Raw genomic sequence first — 22,498 nt, 5'->3', positions numbered from 1 at the left:
TGGCTCCTATCCTGTCTCAAGCCAGACTTTATACTTCCATGTTGGTGTCAGCCAAGGTCTTGCCATGAACCAACAGATTTTCTTCTCTCAGAGAAAGTATTACCGCAGTGCAGTTGTCACTGAGGTTTCTTAGGTGTCCATCGTAAATAGCCTTTCGCACAGCTATTCCAATAGTCAGATTAATTCTTCTTTGCTTTGATCAACAATATTCAGATACAGAATAAACTGCTGCAACAATATTTACATATTCAATCAGATTCTGCATATCAGATTCTGGTATGGACAGTGCCACAAGTCGTCATACGTTTGATCCAAAGCCTTGCGTTGATAGAATGCTGATCATTTCTATCAGCTCTTCATCTGGGTCGATGCCTGTCAGAGACAAACACGCAGAAGCGCAGGTGAGACGGGCACTGATGTGTGGCGAGACACCAGCGTCAACTAGGTCAGAGTGAAGACTGGGCCACTCCAGTGCAACGTCCTAAAGACGCTCCTGGTAAAAAGTGTGAGTGTGGGTCGTCTTCACAGAGGAGGTGTAGATGGAAGGCGATATAAACGTTTTCATCGAAGTTTGTCCAGTTTCTGAGTCATTATTGTCTACTATCCTGTTATAGGAATACCGTTTACCCAACTGGGGCAAGATGGAATCCTAAAACTTGCTTTTTCTGGCACACTTATAATATGCTGACTTTAATCTGTAGCCATAATGATTATCAAGAGATTATCTATCTTGAGACGCATGGTTCACATGCCTTTATAGATAGATGCATATTGGTCTTGCACTGAGGATTGCATTATAAGCAAAAGAAAAAGAAAAAAGGAAACGTAAATTACATCTGAGATTTTTCAGATAGGAAAATCCTCTGATATAAAGTTATTGTTAGAAACTGAATAAAAAGATCAAAACCTCTGACATCAAGTAATTGTTAGAAACTAAACAGAAAAACGAAAAACACTCACGTTCACTGTCCAGGCTGACGAGGACACCAGAAATGATTATCTACTAGTGCACATTGTAACCCATGTGTCACATTGCAACACGTATTCCCCTAACCACAAAATATGAAAATATTAACAAATGCCAATTATAGTGGCACGTCATGTGCTGGCATAGCTACAATAATGCCATTGTATTGTACCTGGAGGTAAGGACTCTTATGAGGTGGAGCAGACAAGGTAATTGTTACGGAATGGAAAAGTTTGATCCTTAATAGACTGGCAAATATATATATATATATATATATATATATATATATATATATATATATATATATATATATATATATATATATATATATATATATATATATATATGTATATATATATATATATATATATAAATATATTTTTTTTTTTTTTTTATTATACTTTGTCGCTGTCTCCCGCGTTTGCGAGGTAGCGCAAGGAAACAGACGAAAGAAATGGCCCAACCCCCCCCCCATACACATGTATATACATACGTCCACACACGCAAATATACATACCTACACAGCTTTCCATGGTTTACCCCAGACGCTTCACATGCCTTGATTCAATCCACTGACAGCACGTCAACCCCGGTATACCACATCGCTCCAATTCACTCTATTCCTTGCCCTCCTTTCACCCTCCTGCATGTTCAGGCCCCGATCACACAAAATCTTTTTCACTCCATCTTTCCACCTCCAATTTGGTCTCCCTCTTCTCCTCGTTCCCTCCACCTCCGACACATATATCCTCTTGGTCAACCTTTCCTCACTCATTCTCTCCATGTGCCCAAACCACTTCAAAACACCCTCTTCTGCTCTCTCAACCACGCTCTTTTTATTTCCACACATCTCTCTTACCCTTACGTTACTCACTCGATCAAACCACCTCACACCACACATTGTCCTCAAACATCTCATTTCCAGCACATCCATCCTCCTGCGCACATCTCTATCCATAGCCCACGCCTCGCAACCATACAACATTGTTGGAACCACTATTCCTTCAAACATACCCATTTTTGCTTTCCGAGATAATGTTCTCGACTTCCACACATTCTTCAAGGCCCCCAGAATTTTCGCCCCCTCCCCCACCCTATGATCCACTTCCGCTTCCATGGTTCCATACGCTGCCAGATCCACTCCCAGATATCTAAAACACTTCACTTCCTCCAGTTTTTCTCCATGCAAACTCACCTCCCAATTGACTTGACCCTCAACCCTACTGTACCTAATAACCTTGCTCTTATTCACATTTACTCTTAACTTTCTTCTTCCACACACTTTACCAAACTCAGTCACCAGCTTCTGCAGTTTCTCACATGAATCAGCCACCAGCGCTGTATCATCAGCGAACAACAACTGACTCACTTCCCAAGCTCTCTCATCCCCAACAGACTTCATACTTGCCCCTCTTTCCAAAACTCTTGCATTTACCTCCCTTACAACCCCATCCACAAACAAATTAAACAACCATGGAGACATCACACACCCCTGCCGCAAACCTACATTCACTGAGAACCAATCACTTTCCTCTCTTCCTACACGTACACATGCCTTACATCCTCGATAAAAACTTTTCACTGCTTCTAACAACTTTCCTCCTACACCATATATTCTTAATACCTTCCACAGAGCATCTCTATCAACTCTATCATATGCCTTCTCCAGATCCATAAATGCTACATACAAATCCATTTGCTTTTCTAAGTATTTCTCACATACATTCTTCAAAGCAAACACCTGATCCACACATCCTCTACCACTTCTGAAACCACACTGCTCTTCCCCAATCTGATGCTCTGTTCATGCCTTCACCCTCTCAATCAATACCCTCCCATATAATTTACCAGGAATACTCAACAAACTTATACCTCTGTAATTTGAGCACTCACTCTTATCCCCTTTGCCTTTGTACAATGGCACTATGCACGCATTCCGCCAATCCTCAGGCACCTCACCATGAGTCATACATACATTAAATAACCTTACCAACCAGTCAACAATACAGTCACCCCCTTTTTTAATAAATATATATAATATATAATATATAAATCTTGAATCAGCCACCAGCGCTGTATCATCGTCGAACAACAACTGACTCACTTCCTAGGTCTTCTCAACACCAGCAGACTGTATACTCGCTCCTCTCTCCAAAACTCTTGGATTTACACAAAGCATCTCTATCAACCCTATCATATGCCTTCTCCAGATCCATGAATATCATTAACAAATCCATCTGTTTTTCTAGGTATCTTTCTCACACATTCTTCAAAGTAACACGTAATCCACACATCCTGTACCACGTCTGAAATCACACAGCCCTTCCCCAATTTGATGATCCGTACATGCCTACACCCTCTCAGTCAATACCCTCCCATACAATTTTCCAGGAATACTCAACAAACACATGCCTCTTTAGTTTGAACATTCACCTTTATCCCCTTTGCCTTTGTACAATGGCACTATACATGCATTCCGCCAATTTTCATGCATTTCACCACGATCCATACATACAATGAATGTCCTTACCAACCAATCAACAACACAGTCACCCCGTTTCTTAATAGATTCAACTGCAATACCATCCGATCACGCTGCCTTGCCGGATTTCATCTTTCACAAAGCTTTTATCACTTCTCTTTTCATCAAACCTCTCTCCCTGACTCTCTCACTTTGTATACCAGCCCGACCTAAACACCATACACCTGCCATTCTTTTGCGAAACACATCCAACAATCCTTTAAAGTACTGACTCTATCTCCTCACTCCAACACTACCTGTTATCACTTTTTACTCCCTTCACCGATGTCCCTATTTGTTCTTCTGTCTTTAGCACATAATCTACCTCCTTCCAAAAATATCTGTTTATCCTCTTTAAAGTTTAATGATGTTCTCTTACCCCAACTCTAATTTGGCCTCTTTTTCAACCCCTGCACCTTCTTCGTTACTTTCTGCCGCTTTCTCTCATATATCTACCTTGTAAGCACTGCCCAAACCCTCTCTTTTCTCTTCACTAGCAACTTTACATCTTCATCCCTTTCTGAACTGTCCACCTTCCACCTTCCGCATGCCACATGCATCTCTCTGCACATACATCACTGCTTCCCTAAATACCTACCATTCCTCATCCAATCCCCTCACGTCATTTGCTCTCTCCTTTTGCCATTCTACATTCCGTCCCTCCTGGTATTTCTTCACACAAATTTCAGCGGATTTTGGGAATGTGAAACTCCCGCAAGCCTAACATACGGGTAGTGTCTTTTTTGCGTCCTTTTTCTTCCCTTTGTGTGTTATGACTTTACTTCTAAAGGAACCAAAATGCGTCGATGATTCAAAGCTGAAACAGAAATCAACAAATGAACTTGAACGTCTACAGCTTAAAGTGACATAGGTAAACTACTGGACTGAGTTCACTTGATGGCAAATATATCTTAATATCGATAAGTGCAAAGTTTTACAAATTTGTAGTAAATACACACACACACACATATATTATATATATATATATATATATATATATATATATATATATATATATATATATATATATATATATATATATATATATATATATATATATATATATATATATATATATATATATATATATATATGAATAATGAAATGTGTAAGTGATTTTTTTTTTTTTTTTTTCATACTTTGTCGCTGTCTCCCGCGTTTGCGAGGTAGCGCAAGGAAACAGACGAAAGAAATGGCCCAACCCCCCCCCCCCCCCATACACATGTACATACGTCCACACACGCAAATATACATACCTACACAGCCTTCCATGGTTTACCCCAGACGCTTCACATGCCTTGATTCAATCCACTGACAGCACGTCAACCCCTGTATACCACATCGCTCCAATTCACTCTATTCCTTGCCCTCCTTTCACCCTCCTGCATGTTCAGGCCCCGATCACACAAAATCTTTTTCACTCCATCTTTCCACCTCCAATTTGGTCTCCCTCTTCTCCTCGTTCCCTCCACCTCCGACACATATATCCTCTTGGTCAATCTTTCCTCACTCATTCTCTCCATGTGCCCAAACCATTTCAAAACACCCTCTTCTGCTCTCTCAACCACGCTCTTTTTATTTCCACACATCTCTCTTACCCTTACGTTACTTACTCGATCAAACCACCTCACACCACACATTGTCCTCAAACATCTCATTTCCAGCACATCCATCCTCCTGCGCACATCTCTATCCATAGCCCACGCCTCGCAACTATACAACATTGTTGGAACCACTATTCCTTCAAACATACCCATTTTTGCTTTCCGAGATAATGTTCTCGACTTCCACACATTTTTCAAGGCTCCCAAAATTTTCGCCCCCTCCCCCACCCTATGATCCACTTCCGCTTCCATGGTTCCATCCGCTGACAGATCCACTCCCAGATATCTAAAACACTTCACTTCCTCCAGTTTTTCTCCATTCAAACTCACCTCCCAATTGACTTGACCCTCACCCCTACTGTACCTAATAACCTTGCTCTTATTCACATTTACTCTTAACTTTCTTCTTCCACACACTTTACCAAACTCAGTCACCAGCTTCTGCAGTTTCTCACATGAATCAGCCACCAGCGCTGTATCATCAGCGAACAACAACTGACTCACTTCCCAAGCTCTCTCATCCCCAACAGACTTCATACTTGCCCCTCTTTCCAGGACTCTTGCATTTACCTCCCTAACAACCCCATCCATAAACAAATTAAACAACCATGGAGACAACACACACCCCTGCCGCAAACCTACATTCACTGAGAACCAATCACTTTCCTCTCTTCCTACACGTAAACATGCCTTACATCCTCGTAAATGATATAAAAAGCAATATTCCATGTACATTTATTCTAATTCCATTTTATATAAAGACAAAACCACTGCATAATAATGAATCTTTAAGTAGAAGAAATGAAGTAACCAGAATTTATCATACATATAAATACGACCTTATACAGCTGGTATGTGAGGGGTTATGCAGAACACATATTTTACAACAGAACTTGAGTATTGACACGATTGTTTGGGTACATAGTGGTAAAAGTTAGTTTTTATGATGATAACCATAGTAAGTATTGCCGGGCTGGTGGATTCTATAGGTGTTAGCGACCATAGCCATAACCATGACCTTTACCATAACCACCACCATGACCATAGGAAGCAGGATACTTGGCGGTGCCCAGGTACGACACAACGGGATGATAGCCAGCCCCGTTGGCCTTGTAACTGACTTTCTGCACGCGACCGTCAGGCAGATTCACGTAATACTTTCCATGAACGTTGCCGTGGCCGTCGCCACCCTCCCACTGTCCGAAGTTGGTGGGACCTGCCGAGACGCCATACTGGAAGTTGTAAGGAGTGGGTACCTGTGGACAAGGAATGTATGTGCTTAGTGTTTCTCGTATGATTCATCTGAAGATGAAACACAATGAAAACACATATTAGGTACTTTGGGCTCATATAGTGAACTTTTCAGATCAAGTAACGAGATCATACATTGTAAGAGGCTCCATAGCCGCCTCCTCCATAGCCGCCTCCTCCATAGCCTCCAAAGCCTCCATAGCCTCCAAAGCCTCCGAAGCCACCGGGAGTAGCCGTGCTCACTGCTGCGAGAGTGCACACGAGGAACACCTGTGGGAATATAACCAGTGAGCTCTAGGATAGTATAAATTTTTGCAACTATGTGTATTCATCGTATAAGATATCTGTCTTAATGAATATTCTGCAACCTATAGCAATAAAACCTAACAGTTTATGCACAAACTGCTTGTGTTACCAGGTCTTGTGCAACAGCCTGTAAGATGTGCTAGGATATCATATGAACTTGCAAATTAAACTTGATATGATAGAAATTGATAAGAATTAACTAGACAACGTCCCGGTGAGGTACAGTAATCTGTATTAGGAACTTTGTTGTGAGGAGGCTTGTAAAGTTTGGCCGACAGACTGACATGGACACAATTGTTCACCTATTCTCTACCGTAAGCTAATGATTTCCGTTCTTTGACACTTATCTATGACAGTATACTATCTATATGTATATGCATCTTCACTGAATTAGTGTGTTTTCAATTATGTGCATCAATATAGGAACTTGAATGAGGATTCCTACTAGATAAACGCTTTACCCTTTGGCAGGTTTAGATAATCTAAATGTAGTAATTTCTCTATTCATATACGCCACTAATGATGTGCTGATTTAAAAGATATATCGATCGACGAATCAGAGAAATGTGTACAAGTGAAGCACAATACAAAAGTACAACCCTCGTTAACTGAGGAAATATTTCACAAACTCACAGAGGTGAACATGTTGGTAGTGTAGTGTTGTGATGCTGAGTAGACACTGACTTCTCCAGGTTTCCTGCTAGGCTATATACCCCAAGCCACACCCTTCAGTCAGCAGCCTCGATTTTCCGCCTCCAGAATTGGCCAAGGCCTTTACAAAGAACAGTCAGGTTTCCCGTTACTCAGGAAGGCCAGCAGACTTTTTTATGTGTTTATCAGTGAAACTGTTTAACCACAAACCGTTCACACTTAGGGGTTTCCCCCACTCGTCCAGGACCTGATGATATATGCACCTAAATTTCTTTTATATGTCAAATATCTGCTGCAAATATTCTGGTTAGATGAAAAAAAAAACCGATAGATGGTGTGGGCTACATGTAGTGTGTGAGAGGAATAGGAGGAAATTTGCTAGATCATAACTTTTTACTTGAGAATGCGTTAGGACAGAAATCTCAGAGAAACACTGAGGTAGAAAAAGGTAGTTTCGTGAAAAAGAAAAATCTAAGTCAAAGAGAAGTTTGATGAATAGTTGACAGAAGTCAACGAAACAATGAAAGAAAATGTTGTGGTGATGTGGAAAAAGTTTGAAAGTACATATTTTGAAGGCTGCCGTAAAAGTATCTGCACTATAGTTATGGAATGCATGTTGTAATGAAAATTTCCAAGGAAGTTGTTTGAGGAGAAAAAGTGATTGGAAGAAGCTTAAAAACGCAAGAAAACGTTAGTTAAGGGGGAAAATGAGAGTAAATTTAAGGGGCTGAGAAGGCAAAGTGAAACAAAAAGCTGTTCGGAAGATGGTTAATAACTGAGAGAAATAGACGAGTGTGCTAGAAGGATGAATTTTTAGGTGGAGAAATTACTTTAAGGAAATAAAAAAAAATAGACACATAGTAGTTGATGTAATAAAAGTGAAGTTAAAAAAATGCAGAGGAGATCTAGGCGAGGTGAACACATAGAAAAGGAATACATGAAGCTTCATGGGAAACAGAAAACCATAAACCTGGTAGTCTATCATGAGATTATCCCCTGGGGGCGCAGGTACAGTAAACTGAGTTCCTAATATTGATATACTGAAAAATTACACTTAAGTTGAAGTTTACGTCCTACCTTGCCAGTCTCTCAGGCACATTAAGCAGCAGGACAAAAGTACTGAAAGAGCTCTGTGTAGTGAAGAAAGATTATACCGACAGTGATATTCTATTGGGAAGAATGAATAATAAAAGCATTATGATAATAGACCAAAAATACTGTGGAAGAAAGATACATTGGTTTTTACTTTTTGAAGAAGAGAAAGAAGAAGAAATATACTGTAATGACAGATTGAAAATACTGTGGAGGAGAGATACACTGGTAATTGCATTGCGAAGAACAAAATGAAGAAAAGAAGAAGAAGAAGAAGAAGAAGAAGAAGAAGAAGAAGAAGAAGAAGAAGAAGAAGAAGAAGAAGAAGAAGAAGAAGAAGAAACCTGCCATAAGAACTCTCCAGTACATACATACGAATACACACCACAGTGTACAAAGGAAATGCTTGAGTATGAGAACAAAATGTTTTAGATATGTCCTTCAGATTTAGACAATCCTTACAAATCTTTTCTCAAAGCTTTGAATTGCTGCAGAATATTCCTACCCGAGATATCGAGAAAACAACACATCTTTCAGTACCACTGAGTAGAAATAAAGAAATGATGTTAGAGGGAAGAAGATGTAATATAGATGCTTACAAATGATTTTTAGTTGTACAGTCTCAGAATACTGGAATGAAGCACAGTCAGATATTAGTGAAGCGAACTCTCTCGATATATCTAAAACAAAAGTAAAAAAAGAAAAAACATTTTCAGTGACAGTGATTACCAAGAAATAAGAAAATTATGTTTTGTGATGGATGGTTTGAGACTGTCAGTGCAATATGTTTTTGTATTCTATTTTTGTTATTTTCTATTCTATATTGTTGTTATTGTTGTTGCTGTTGGTTTCCTGTCTTCTTCTTCTTCTTTTTCTTCTTCTTTTCTTCATTTTGCTCTTCACAATGCAATTACCAATGCATCTCTCGTTCTTGCTCCTTTTCTTCACAGAGCAATATGTAAACAATCTCTTCTCCACAGAATCTTTAAGTTGTTATCAGATTAAGATGTCATTATTATGGTGCCTGGTGACAACTGGAGGAGGTGAGGATGACGCAGGAACAATGCAGGGTAATCTTCAGGTGTGTCGCTCTCGCCCTATTACAGTGAACAGACGGTATTAGACGAGGAACTAAGGAGTCAGAAAAATGGAAAGTACTTGGAATGGATTTCAGTAAGATACCTTGCGAGTAACCTTCTGAGCAATCTTACGAGAAAAAGAAACCATGCCAACGAAGATAATACGAGAATTAAGAGAGCTCCTTTGCTGGAAAAAGTTAGAGGCCTTATATCTTGACATCATGGGTGATTTGGTGTGAATCTTAGAATTTCTAAACCAGGTTGATGATGTCGATATTGCGTAGTTCTCTGAAAGATGGAGGCTAAGAACAACCAGATACCATAACACGAAGTCATCCAGAAACTTGTTGGAGAAGATGGAAAGAAGTGCTCTTATGGTATGAGTGGTGGATGCATGATACAAGCTGAGTTATGAGATTGTGAATATGGACGGCATACAGAAGGTTAAATAGCAATATAGTAAAAGAAAAGTTCCAGAGATGGGGCTCCACGAGTGTTGGAATTCGCATTCCCTACAGTATAAGTAGGTTATTACACACACACACACACACACACATACACACACACACACACACACACGCACACACACACACACACACACACACACACACACACACACACACACACACACACACACACACACACACACACACACACAAATACAAACGGAGATATGACAAATAATATATCATTATTCTGGTATGCACATTTATTTTGTACAATTACAGTGTAAATGACTACCGCAGAATTATCATTCCTGATGTAGACTGATGATGTAGGTAAAGTTAAATATTTACAATCGGGTGTGAGGGATATGGTCTGGGATGAGGCCAATGGAAGACAATTGTTAGATATTATGTAACCCAGGTCGCTCACATAATGGTAGATATTAAGATCATTCTCCTTTGTCATGGTAAAGACGGTTAGACTGATACATGGTGGGAGCGTTAGCGACCATAACCATAACCATGACCACCATGACCACCATGACCACCACCATGACCATAGGAAGCAGGATACTTGGCGGTGCCCAGGTAAGACACCACGGGATGATAGCCAGCCCCGTTGGCCTTGTAACTGACTTTCTGCACGCGACCGTCAGGCAGATTCACGTAATACTTTCCATGGACGTTGCCGTGGCCGTCGCCGCCCTCCCACTGTCCGAAGTTGGTGGGGCCGGACGAGACTCCATACTGGAAGTTGTAAGGGGTGGGCACCTGTGGACAAGGAATGTGTATGGTAAGTATATTTCATGTACTGAATATATTTCACATTAAGTTGATGAAACATACTGATATCAAGCATTTACTCCTTTGTCCTCATTTGGTAACATTCATATTTATTACAGAGAGAAACCATACATTGTAAGAGACTCCATAGCCGCCGCCTCCATAACCTCCAAAGCCTCCAAAGCCGCCTGGGGTAGCCATACCCGCTGCTGCGAGCATGAATATGAGGAAGACCTGTGAGTATAAAGCCAATAAACTTGAAGTTAATGCCAATCTTTATGTTAACGTGTATTTAAGGTAAGGTAAGATTTTTGTCTCAATGAATAATCAACAGCCTATAGCTATCAAATCCAACAATATCCATACAAACAGTGCTAAAAGTTGTTATGCAATAGACTCTAAGATGTAGTGGAAGATTATGTAAACTTGCAAAGTAAGCTTGATAGGATAGTAATCAATATTGAGTAAATAGACAACCTCTAGGTGAGGTTGAGTAACTTGTACTGTGAACATTATGGTGAGAAGACTTGCTAACTTTGGCCGAGTCTGACTAGGATACAAATAACCACATTCAATGACTAGGATACAGATAACCACATTTCATGTAAAGTGAAATGACCCGGATTATATATCGTTGTATAGTGCTGTATCCCTACAGTTACTGAGGAAACAAAATATTGTTATTTACGAACGTTATGCATGTATATATGTACTTACACTTACTCAATTACCATGGTTCTGTCGCTACCATCTACGTCGAACATTAGGGATTTGCGTTTAAGCAGCTTTAGTAAGTAAGTTAGTGATATATTCTAAAACTGATTTATGCGTTAATTGATATCACTGATAGTATTCTGAGTTGACCAATACAATATTGGTATAAGAGCTAAGAAAATGTTCACAGAAAGAAATTTTTTATCCGGTATAAAATCTTGTTCACTGAAGAAGCATCATAAACTCACAGAGGTGAACATGTTGGTAGTGTAGAGTTCGGATGCTGAGCAGACACTGACTCCTCCCTGGTCTCCAGCTACGTTATATACCCCAATCCACACCCTGAGTCAGCAGCCTTGATTTTCCGCCACCAGAGTCGGTCAAGGTCTTTACCATGAACAGACAGGTTTTCCGTTACTCGGGAATGTCAGGATTTAATAAATATTTCATCTATAAAGATTTATAGCCACAAACTTTCCACAGCAAAGAGCGTTTTACCTATCCTAGACGTGTTGGCATTCACTCTTGAAATCCTTTGTATATGCAGTTTCTGTTACAAATGTACTAGCGTCTATAAGCCGTGATACGGATATTATGAGCTGTGCTTATATAGTTATTAAGATATTTAGATATTCAGGTTTACGTCATTGTGTTAAAAATGAATTTAAAGAAACGTAAACAACTATAGATCATTGGATCCTCACAGCTTATCTGTGATAGTAGGAGTTAAAAAAAAGCACTGAACTTCATGTTTTAAGAATAAAGGGAGACAGGGGACATAAAGGGAGACAGGGGACATAAAGGGAGACAGGGGACATAAAGGGAGACAGGGGACATAAAGGGAGACAGGGGACATAAAGGAAGACAGGGGACATAAAGGGAGACAGGGGACATAAAGGAAGACAGGTGACATAAAGGGAGACAGGGGACATAAAGGGAGACAGGGGACATAAAGCGGAATACATGTCATGGACCTCCGTGGCGTAGCGATTAGTATTCCTGACGCTAAAGAATTCTTAAGGTGCCCAGGGTCAAGCGCATAGGATCGAATCCTGGCTGCGGCAGTCGGTCCACAGTCAACCAAGCTTTTCATCAACCTTTAAGAGCTGGTCGATGAAATGGGTACTTGGCTCAGGATAGAGTATATACATATATATATTCAGCGCAAATATGTTGGCCTTGGTCAGACTTTCAGTTGCCCGTGCCGTCTCAACTCAGAAGATGAAGAAAAAACTATATATCTGTGGATGCACAAATATTTAGCCATGTAATGGGGGCTGACAGTATTTGTGAAATTTATGATTAAACTAGTCTCTAGTACTGTTGTAAACTTCCCTTTCTAATTAAACTGTCTATATGTCAAAATTCTTTAAAAGGAAAGATACTTTGGTTATTCTAAAGTACCGTAAACTAGGAGTATGGATCCACTGATGAAAGTGAAATAAGAAAAAAATGATTTAAACTGCTTTTTAGATCGAGATTATTTTTGATAATTTGTTGAATCATGTGGCAGTAATAAGGTTATCTTTTATTCAAGAGTCTTAGAGGAAAACTGAGGAAGATAAAAGTAGAGTTTCATGAATGAGAATAAAAAATTCTAACTTGTTGAGAAGTTAAAAGAATAACTATCAGAATTTAACGAAACAATGTAAGGTAATGTTGTGGTGATGAGGAAGAACTTAGAGAGTACATTTTTGAAGGCTGCCATAAGAGTATGCTGGACTATGCTTAAAGAATGCATTTTGGATTGAAAATCCAAGAAACTTGCTTGAGGAAAAAAAGAGCTTGGAAGAAGTTACTTATGGAAAATAAGAAGAAAGGTTAATGAAGGGAAAAAAATAGAATAGAATTGAAGAGCTGTGGAGGGAGTAGTTCAATAAAGGTAGTTCTCTGAAAGATGGAAGGGTAGAACAACCAGATATCATAACATGAATGGGACTAGTTGAGTTATGAGACTGTGAATATGGACGGCATACAGAAGATTGAATAGCAGTATGATAGAAGAGAACTTCCAGAGATGGGGCCCCACGAATGTTCAAATTCGCATTCCAAATAGTATAAATTGCTATTTACATATTAGCACACACACACACAAACAAACAAACAAACACACACACACACACACACACACACACACACACACACACACACACACACACACACAAGTGAAGAAATGAAAATGATGAATCATTATTCTTTCATGGACATTTATTGTATTCTTTTACAATCATAATGAAAGTGACTGCTTTAGAATTATCATTTATGTTATAGACCAAAGATGTCGGTAAAGTTAGATATTTACAATGGAGATTGAGGGAGGTGGCTTCGGGTTAGGCTAACTGAAGACTGATGTTAGGTATATGAAAACCCAGGTCGCACACATAATGGTAGATATTAAGATAATTATCCTTTGTCATGATAAAGACGGTTAGATTGATATATGGAGGGAGCTTTAGCGACCATAACCATAACCATGACCTTTACCATGACCACCATAACCACCACCATGACCATAGGAAGCAGGATACTTGGCGGTGCCCAGGTACGACACCACGGGATGATAGCCAGCCCCGTTGGCCTTGTAACTGACTTTCTGCACGCGACCGTCAGGCAGATTCACGTAATACTTTCCATGGACGTTGCCGTGGCCGTCGCCGCCCTCCCACTGTCCGAAGTTGGTGGGGCCGGACGAGACTCCATACTGGAAGTTGTAAGGGGTGGGCACCTGTGGACAAGAAATAAGTATGCTAAGTAAATCGCATTTACTGAATATAGTTCAGATGAAGTTGAAGAAACGAACTGATATCACACATTTGTCACTTTGCTCTCTTTTGGGAATTATTTTTATCACAAAGGGAGATCATACATTGTAAGAGACTCCATAGCCGCCGCCTCCATAGCCTCCAAAGCCTCCAAAGCCGCCAGGGGTAGCCATACCCGCTGCTGCGAGCGTGGACACGAGTAAGACCTATGAGAATATAAACAGTGAGCTTTAAGTTAGTGCCAATCTTATGTTTACATGTGTTTAACTTAATAGATATATAATCAACGGCCTATAGCTGCCAAATCCAACAGTATGCATGCTAACTATGCTAAAAGATGCTATGCAATAGACTGTATAATGTACTGGAAGATTATGTAAACTTGCACAGTAAGCTTGATATGCTAATAATCAATATAAAGTAACTAGACAACACCTCGGTGAGGTAGAGTAATCTGTACTGTGAACTTTATGATGAGGAGGCTTGCATATTTTGGCCCAGTCTGATTATGACACAAATAATCGTTTGCTGTATAGTAAAATGACCCTGATTATATATAAGTGTATTGTGTTGTATCCCTACAGTTACTGAGGAAGCACAATATTGTTATTAACGAATGTTATTTGTGTATATATGTAACTACACTCACTCAGTAATTATGTCTTCAGTCGCTATCACCTATATCGAACGTTATGGATTTGAACCTGCATTTTAGCGGCTTTAGTAAATATAGATAGAGGCATATCCTAAGACTGATATATCTGCTTATTAATATCACTGATAGTATACTGATCTCAACAATATATCATCAGTGTATGAACTAGGAAAATGTTCATAGATAGAATCCTGTATCCAGTGTAAGAGCTTGTTCGCTGAAGACACATCATAGACTCACAGAGGTAAACATGTTGGTAGTGTAGAGTTTGGATGCTGAGCAGAAACTGTCTCCTCCCTAGTTCCCAGCTGGTTTATATACTCCCAGCCACACCCTTAGTCAGCAGCCTTGATTTTCCGCCGCCAAAGTTGGCCAAGGTCTTTGCCATGAACAGGCAGGTTTCCCGTTACTCAGGAATGACAGATTTGATCATTATCTTATCTATAAATCTTTTTTTTTAGCCACAAACTCTCCGCAGTAAAGAGCGTTTCACTTGTCCTAGACATGACGGCATTCACTCTTGAAATTCTTTGTATATGTAGTTTCTGCTGCACATATTCTCGCGTCTGTATGCTGTGATACAGATATCATGAACTTTGATGAAAGTAATCAAATATTCAAATATTCAACATTATTTCATCGAACTACTAATAGATCTAAAGGCATGCAAACAGCTACAGACCACTGGACCCTTTCGGTTCATCTGTGATACTAGGAATGAACAAAAGCATCGAATTTCGTTTTTCAAGAGTAAAGGAAAACAGATGACATAAAGAGTAATGCACGTAATGGACCTTCTTGGTATAGTGGTTACCATTTCTGACCATGAAGCATCCTTGTGCTGCTCAAGTTCGAACGCAGAGGTTCAAATCCTAGTCGCGGCGGTCGATCCACAGTCAACCCAGCTTTTCATCTACCCTCAAGGGCTGGTCGATAAAATGGGTACTTGGCTCAGGCTAGGCTATATACATTTAGTGCAAATATGTTGACCTTGATTAGACTTTCAGCTGCCTGTGCCGCCTCAGTTAAGAATAAAAAGATAAAAAAAACTAATGAAAAACTAATAAAAAACTATATATATCTAAAGATGTGGAAATAATGAGTCATGGTCTTGGGGCTGCTAGCGTTTGTCAAATTTATGTTTAAACCTGTCTCTGGTATTGTTGTAAACTCCCCTTACTAGTGAATAATTCTATATGTTAAGACTCCTTTACGAAAAAAAATACTCTAGCTTATTCATAGTACCGTAAAACAGAAGTATGTATCCATTGCTGAGTGAAATAATACAAATGTAGCCTTATGTTGCTTCTTAGATTAAAATTATTTTGAATGGTTTGATGAATCATATGGGAATAATGAGGTAATATTTTATTCAAGAATCTGAGTGGAAAAACTGAGGTAGATAAAAACAGTTTCACGAATAAGAGTAAAAAATCTATGATCAGCTGACAGAAGTTTACGAAACAATGTAAGGAAATTTTGTGGTAATGTGGAAGAAATTAGAGAGTACAGTTTTGAAATGCTGCCATAAGAGTCTGCCGGACTATGCTTTAAAAAGGCAGGTTGGAATGAAGATCAAAGGATTTTGTTTGAAAAAAAAAGGCTTGGAAGAAGCTAGATATGAAAAAATAGGCTAATGAAGGGAAAAAAATTGAGTAGATTGGGAGGGCTGAGGTGGGAATATTCACATAAAGTAGTTCTCTGAAAGATAGAAGGAGAGAACAATCACATGTTATAACATGAAATCAACAAGAAACGTGTTAGAGAAGATAGAAATAGTTTTCTTTTTTTAGTATGAGGCGTGGATAAATGGAACAAAGTTATGGCACTGCGAATATGGATGGCATACAGAAGGTTGAATAGTAGTATGATAGACGAGAAGTTCTAGAGATGGGGCCCAACGAGTGTAGAAATTCACATTCCGTACAGTAAAGATTGGTACTGACGTATTAGTAATTACATACATACATACGCACACACACTTGGATACAGACAGACAGACAGATAGACAAACAGACAGAATAGACAGACAGACAGACACACACACACACACACACACACATACACACACAAATAAATGAAGAAATGAAAATGAATCATTATTCTGTCGTACACATTTATTTAATTTTTTACAATCATAATGAAAATGACCTCTGCAGAATAATCATTGCTATTGTAAATCAATGATGTATGTAACGTTTTATATTTACAATGGAGTGTGAGGGAGGTGGCTTGAGGTTAGGAAAAGTCAAGATTAATGTTAGGTATTATGTAAGCAACTCAGGTCGCACATATAACGGTAGATATTAAGATCATTCTCCTTTGTCATGTTAAAGACGTTTAGACAGATATATGGAGGGAGCGTTAGCGACCATAACCATAACCGTGGCCTTTACCATGACCACCATAACCACCACCATGACCATAGGAAGCAGGATACTTGGCGGTGCCTACGTAAGACACCACGGGATGATAGCCAGCCCCGTTGGCCTTGTAACTGACTTTCTGCACGCGACCGTCAGGCAGATTCACGTAATACTTTCCATGGACGTTGCCGTGGCCGTCGCCGCCCTCCCACTGTCCGAAGTTGGTGGGGCCAGGACGAGACTCCATACTGGAAGTTGTAAGGAGTGGGCACCTGTGGACAAGGAATGTGTATGGTAAGTATATCTCATGTACTGAATATAATTCAGATGAAGTTAATGAAACATACTGATATCGTACATTTTTCACTGTTTTCTCTTTTGGTAACCTTTTGATTACAAAACGAGATCTTACATTGTAAGAGACCCCATAGCCGCCGCCACCATAACCTCCAAAGCCTCCAAAGCCTCCAAAGCCTCCAAAGCCGCCAGGGGTAGCCATACCCGCTGCTGCGAGCATGACACGAGGAAGACCTGTGAGAATATAACCAGTGAGCTTTAAGTTAGTGCCAGTCTTTGTGTTTAACTGTGTTTAACTTCCGTTAAGAATTCTGTCTTTATGAACAATTAACAGCCTATAGCTATCAGATCCAAGAATATGCATACAAACTGTGCTAAAAGATGTAATGCAATAGAATCTAAGATGTACTGGAAGACGTGTAAACTTACAAAGTAAGCTTGATAGGATAGCAATCATTATGAAGTAACTAGATCACACCTCGGTGAGGTAGAGTATTCTGTACTGTGAAGTATTGGTGAGAAGGCTTACAAACTTTCTCTCCGTATGATTAGGACACAGATAATCACGTTTCCTCTTTAGTATAACGACCCAGATTACACATTAGTGTATTATGTTCTACCCTACAGTTATCGAAGAGGCAAAATATTGTTATCAATAGAATGCTAAGTATGTATATATATACCTACACTTGATAATCATGGTTTTAGTCACTATCTTCTATAAGAAACATCAATGATTTGCATTTGCACTTATGCACCTTTATAGATATAGACGGTGACATATTTTAAAGATATTATCTGTTTATTCATATCACTTATAGTATACTAAATTACAACAATATAGAATCGGTATATGAACCAAGAAAATGTTTATGGATAGAATTTTGTATGCAATGTAAGATCTTTTTCACTGAAGAAACATCATAAACTCACACAGGTAAACATGTTGGTAGCGTAGAGTTGGGATGCTGAGCAGACACTGACTCCTCCCTGGTCTCCAGCCAGGCTATATACTCCAGCTACACCCTCAGTCAGCAGCCTTGATTTCCCGCCACCAGAGTTGGCCAAGGTCTTTACCATGAACAGATAGGTTTCCCGTTACTCGGGAATGTCAGAATTTAATAAATCTTTTATTCATAAGGAATTTTGGCCACTCACTCTCCACAGTAGAGAGCGTCTCACTTGTCCCAGACATGATGGCATTCACTCTTGAAATTATTTGTTAATGCAGTTTCTGCCTCATACATTCCAGCATCTGTATGCAGTGATAGAGATATCATGAAGTGTGCTAATATGATTATCCAAAAAAACTAATATTCAACTATATTTCATTGCGGTACAAATGAATTTAAAGGAGTACAATCAGCTACAGACCATTGGATCCTTTGAGCTTATCTTTGATAGTAGGAGGGAATACAAGCATTGAACTTTGTGTTATAAGAGTAAAGGTAAATAGATGATATAAAGAGGAATGCATGATCTGGACCACCGTGGTCTAGTGATCAGCAGTACTGACCATGACGATTTCTTGAGCATCCAGGGTCGAGAGCACAGACTCGAATCCTGGTTGCAGCAGTCGGTCCACAGTCAACCAAGCTTTTCATCTACCCTTAAGGGTTGGTCGATGAATTCTGTGCAGGGCTCAATCAAGGGTATATACGTTTAGTGCAAATACGTCAGCCTTGATTAGACTTTCAGTTGCTCGTGTCGTCCCAGCTAAGAAAAATATCTATACATCTACGGATGTGCAAATAATGAGTCGTGAGCATGAGGCTGCTAGTATTTCTCCGATTTATGCTTAAACCTGTATCGGGTATTGTTGTAAACTTTCTTTAATAGTGAATAATTCTATATGTCCACAATTCCAATTCTCTTGACGAAAACTTATTTTGGCTAATTCAAAGTACCGTAAAACAGGAGTATGTATCCACTGCTGAGTGAAACAAGACAAATTTAGCTTATTGCTACTTCTTAGATTGAGATTATTTCGAGTGGTTCGATAAATCATATGGCAGTAATAAAGTTATCTTTTATTCAAGAATCTTGGGAAAATACTGGGGTCGATAAAAGTAGTTTCATGAATGAGAGTAAGTAATCTATACTGAAGAGAAGTTGAATGAATAATTGTCAGAATTTTTCGAAAAAATGTAAGGTAATGTTGAAGTTAGAGAGTACATTTTTGAAGGCTGCCATAAGAGTACGCTGGACTTGAGGAAAAATTGAGTTTGGAGGAAAAAAAAGGTTAATTAAGGGAAAAAATGGAGTAGATCTGAAGGGCTGTTGAGGGAATAGTTCAATAAAGGTTGTTATCTGAAAAAAATGGAAGGATAGAACAACCGGATGTCATAATATGAAATGAGTGAGAAACGTGTTAGAGAAGATGGAAAAAGTACTTTTACAGCATATGAGTGGAAGATGAATGAAACAAGCTGAGTTATGAGACTGTGAATATGGACGGCATACAGAAGGTTAAACAGTAGTATGATAGAAGGGAAATTCCAGAGATGGGGTACACCGAGTGTAGGAATTCACATCTCGTACAATATAGATTGGTATTAACGTATCAATAATTACACTCAAGTACACACGCTCATACACACACACACACACACACACACACACACACACACACACACACACACACACACACACACACACACACACACACACACACACACACACACACACACACACACACACACACACACACACACACACACACACACACACACACACACACACACACACAAATCACATGGAGGTGAAAATGATGAATCATTATTCTGTAATCCATATTTATTATATCTTTTTAGCATTAACAATGAAAAATGACTATTGAAGAATTATTATTCCTATTACAAACCAATGATGCACGTAAGATTGAATATTTACAATCGAGTGTGAGGGAGGTGGTTTCGGGTTAGGCCAATTCAACTCTGACGTTAGGTATCTTGTAAACTCCGGTCGCGCACATAATGGTAAATATTAAGATAATTCTCTTTTGTCACGGTAAAGACGGTTGGACTGATATAGGCTGGAGCGTTAGCGACCATAACCATAACCATGACCACCATGACCACCATGACCACCATAACCACCACCATGACCATAGGAAGCAGGATACTTGGCGGTGCCCAGGTACGACACAACGGGATGATAGCCAGCCCCGTTGGCCTTGTAACTGACTTTCTGCACGCGACCGTCAGGCAGATTCACGTAATACTTTCCATGACGTTGCCGTGGCCGTCGCCGCCCTCCCACTGTCCGAAGTTGGTGGGGCCAGACGAAACTCCATACTGGAAGTTGTAAGGGGTGGGTACCTGCGGACAATGCATATGTATGCTAAGTACATCTCAGACGAAGTTGAAGAAACATACTGATATCACACATTTTTCACTTTGGTCTCTTTTGGTAATTCTTTTGATAACATACGAGATCATACATTGTAGGAGACGCCATAGCCGCCACCTCCATAGCCTCCGAAGCCTCCAAAGCCTCCAAAGCCACCAGGGGTAGCCATACCCGCTGCTGCGAGCATGAACATGAGGAAGATCTGTGGAAGTACAGCCAGGTAGGTAGCTTTAGGTTAGTGTCAGTTTTTGCATTTATGTGTATTTAACATAGATTAACATATCTTTCTTAGCGAAAAATCAGCAGCCTAAGCAAATCAACCCAACAATGTTTTATGCAACAGACTGTAAGATGTATTGGAAGATTATGTGAACTTGCAAAGTAAGGTTGATATGATAGTAATCAATAAAAAGAATCTAGACAACGCCTCGGTGAAGCAGAATAATGAGTCGTGCGAACTTCAGTGAGAGAGGCTTGTGAACCCTGATTGAGCCTGACTAGATCACAAATGCTCCCGCATCTTGTATACTGAGGTGTCACCTGACTTATATCAGTGTATTAAACTGTATCCATACTGTTACCGAGGAAGCAAAATACCGTTATCAAGAGAATGTTATGTTTGTATGTATGTATGTAGTATGTATGTATGTATGTATGTATGTATGTATGTATCTACATTTAACTGGTTACTGTGATTTCAGTCGTTATCATCTACATCGGAACAAAAGCGATTGGTATTTGTGTTTTAGCAGCTTCAGTAGATTTAGATGGTGCAAGTTGTAGAACTGATATATATGTCATTCGTATCAATGATAGTGAAAATGATTCAACAATATTGTATAGGGATACGAGCCAGGAAAATGTTCCTAGATTGAATTTTGTATCTAAGAATGATCTTGTTAACTGAAGAAACATCATAAACTCACAGAGGTGAACATGTTGGTAGTGTACAGTAGGGATGATGAGCAGACACTGAAACCTTCCTGGTCTCCAGCCAGGTTATATACCCCCAGCCACACCCTCGGTCAGCACTCTCGATTTTCCGCCTCCAGAGTTGGCCAAGGTCTTTACCATGAACAGTCTGGTTTCCCGTTACTCGGGAATGTCAGAATTTAATCAAGTTATTCATGAAGATTTTTAACCACAAACTCCCAACAGTAAAAAAAACGCCTCACTTGTCCCAGACATGATGGCATTCACTCTTGAAATTCTTTGTGTATCCAGTTTCTCTTACAAGTATTCTAGGGTCTGTAAGCTGTGATAAAGACATTTTACATCGTGTTAAGATAATGTACCAAATATTCCACCCACCATTCCCTCTGGCATTTAAAGCAGCAGGACAACGTCACTAAAAGAATTCTTTGTAGTGAAGAAAGATCATACCGGCAGTGATATTCTATAAGCAATACTGAGTAGTAAAGGCTTTGCAGAGACAGACCAGTGATGCTGTGCAGGAATGGTACATTGATCATTAATCTGTAAAGAAGGAAATATATAGATAAAGTAATGGCGGACGAAAGACACTCTTGAGGAAGAGATACGTTTGTCGTTAAAATGTGCAGATCATAAAGATAAAGAAGAAGAAAAAGAAGAAATTGATAAAATACGAAGAATATCACTCTCTCTCTCTCAGACTAGCCCTTACAAGTCACA

The 22,498-nt window shown here is 39.5% G+C and overlaps 4 protein-coding genes across 4 annotated transcripts; all 4 read right to left on the bottom strand.

The window, feature by feature from the left end:
* Positions 1-5,811: 5,811 nt before the first annotated feature.
* LOC139752808 (pro-resilin-like) lies at positions 5,812-7,400 on the bottom strand. Its single transcript, XM_071668749.1, has 3 exons — positions 7,283-7,400; positions 6,479-6,613; positions 5,812-6,348 (listed from the first exon to the last, which is right to left on the bottom strand). Exons 1-3 carry the CDS (start codon positions 7,292-7,294, stop codon positions 6,085-6,087), a joined length of 411 nt encoding a protein of 136 aa, XP_071524850.1. The 5' UTR covers positions 7,295-7,400; the 3' UTR covers positions 5,812-6,084.
* A 2,772-nt stretch (positions 7,401-10,172) lies between these two features.
* Positions 10,173-11,713, bottom strand: LOC139752815 (uncharacterized). Its single transcript, XM_071668761.1, has 3 exons — positions 11,663-11,713; positions 10,833-10,934; positions 10,173-10,688 (listed from the first exon to the last, which is right to left on the bottom strand). The coding sequence occupies exons 1-3, from the start codon at positions 11,672-11,674 to the stop codon at positions 10,419-10,421; spliced, it is 384 nt and encodes a 127-aa protein (XP_071524862.1). The 5' UTR covers positions 11,675-11,713; the 3' UTR covers positions 10,173-10,418.
* A 1,908-nt stretch (positions 11,714-13,621) lies between these two features.
* LOC139752799 (uncharacterized) lies at positions 13,622-21,813 on the bottom strand. Its single transcript, XM_071668719.1, has 3 exons — positions 21,772-21,813; positions 20,937-21,047; positions 13,622-14,139 (listed from the first exon to the last, which is right to left on the bottom strand). The coding sequence occupies exons 1-3, from the start codon at positions 21,781-21,783 to the stop codon at positions 13,867-13,869; spliced, it is 396 nt and encodes a 131-aa protein (XP_071524820.1). The 5' UTR covers positions 21,784-21,813; the 3' UTR covers positions 13,622-13,866.
* Positions 16,942-18,574, bottom strand: LOC139753193 (uncharacterized). The gene is made up of 3 exons (XM_071669400.1): positions 18,428-18,574; positions 17,610-17,728; positions 16,942-17,469 (listed from the first exon to the last, which is right to left on the bottom strand). The coding sequence occupies exons 1-3, from the start codon at positions 18,572-18,574 to the stop codon at positions 17,196-17,198; spliced, it is 540 nt and encodes a 179-aa protein (XP_071525501.1). The 3' UTR covers positions 16,942-17,195.
* Positions 21,814-22,498: the final 685 nt, after the last annotated feature.

The sequence above is a fragment of the Panulirus ornatus genome, chromosome 2 (genome assembly GCF_036320965.1).
Source record: "Panulirus ornatus isolate Po-2019 chromosome 2, ASM3632096v1, whole genome shotgun sequence".
Lineage (NCBI taxonomy): Eukaryota > Metazoa > Arthropoda > Malacostraca > Decapoda > Palinuridae > Panulirus > Panulirus ornatus.
Note: the sequence above shows the minus strand (reverse complement) of the source record. Positions and strands in the feature narration are given on the sequence as shown.

Bases quoted from the DNA above. Each gene is read 5' to 3' on its own strand.
- LOC139752799 (XM_071668719.1), bottom strand. The intron at 14,140-20,936 runs GTATGATCTCGT...TCTTGTCCACAG, and splicing joins GCTATGGCGTCTCCTACAAT to GTGCCCACCCCTTACAACTT.
- LOC139753193 (XM_071669400.1), bottom strand. From the start codon at position 18,574: ATGGTAAAGACCTTGGCCAACTCTGGTGGCGGGAAATCAAGGCTGCTG. The intron at 17,729-18,427 runs GTGAGTTTATGA...ATATTCTCACAG, and splicing joins CTACCAACATGTTTACCTGT to GTCTTCCTCGTGTCATGCTC. The intron at 17,470-17,609 runs GTAAGATCTCGT...CCTTGTCCACAG, and splicing joins GCTATGGGGTCTCTTACAAT to GTGCCCACTCCTTACAACTT.
- LOC139752808 (XM_071668749.1), bottom strand. The intron at 6,349-6,478 runs GTATGATCTCGT...CCTTGTCCACAG, and splicing joins GCTATGGAGCCTCTTACAAT to GTACCCACTCCTTACAACTT.
- LOC139752815 (XM_071668761.1), bottom strand. The intron at 10,689-10,832 runs GTATGGTTTCTC...CCTTGTCCACAG, and splicing joins GCTATGGAGTCTCTTACAAT to GTGCCCACCCCTTACAACTT.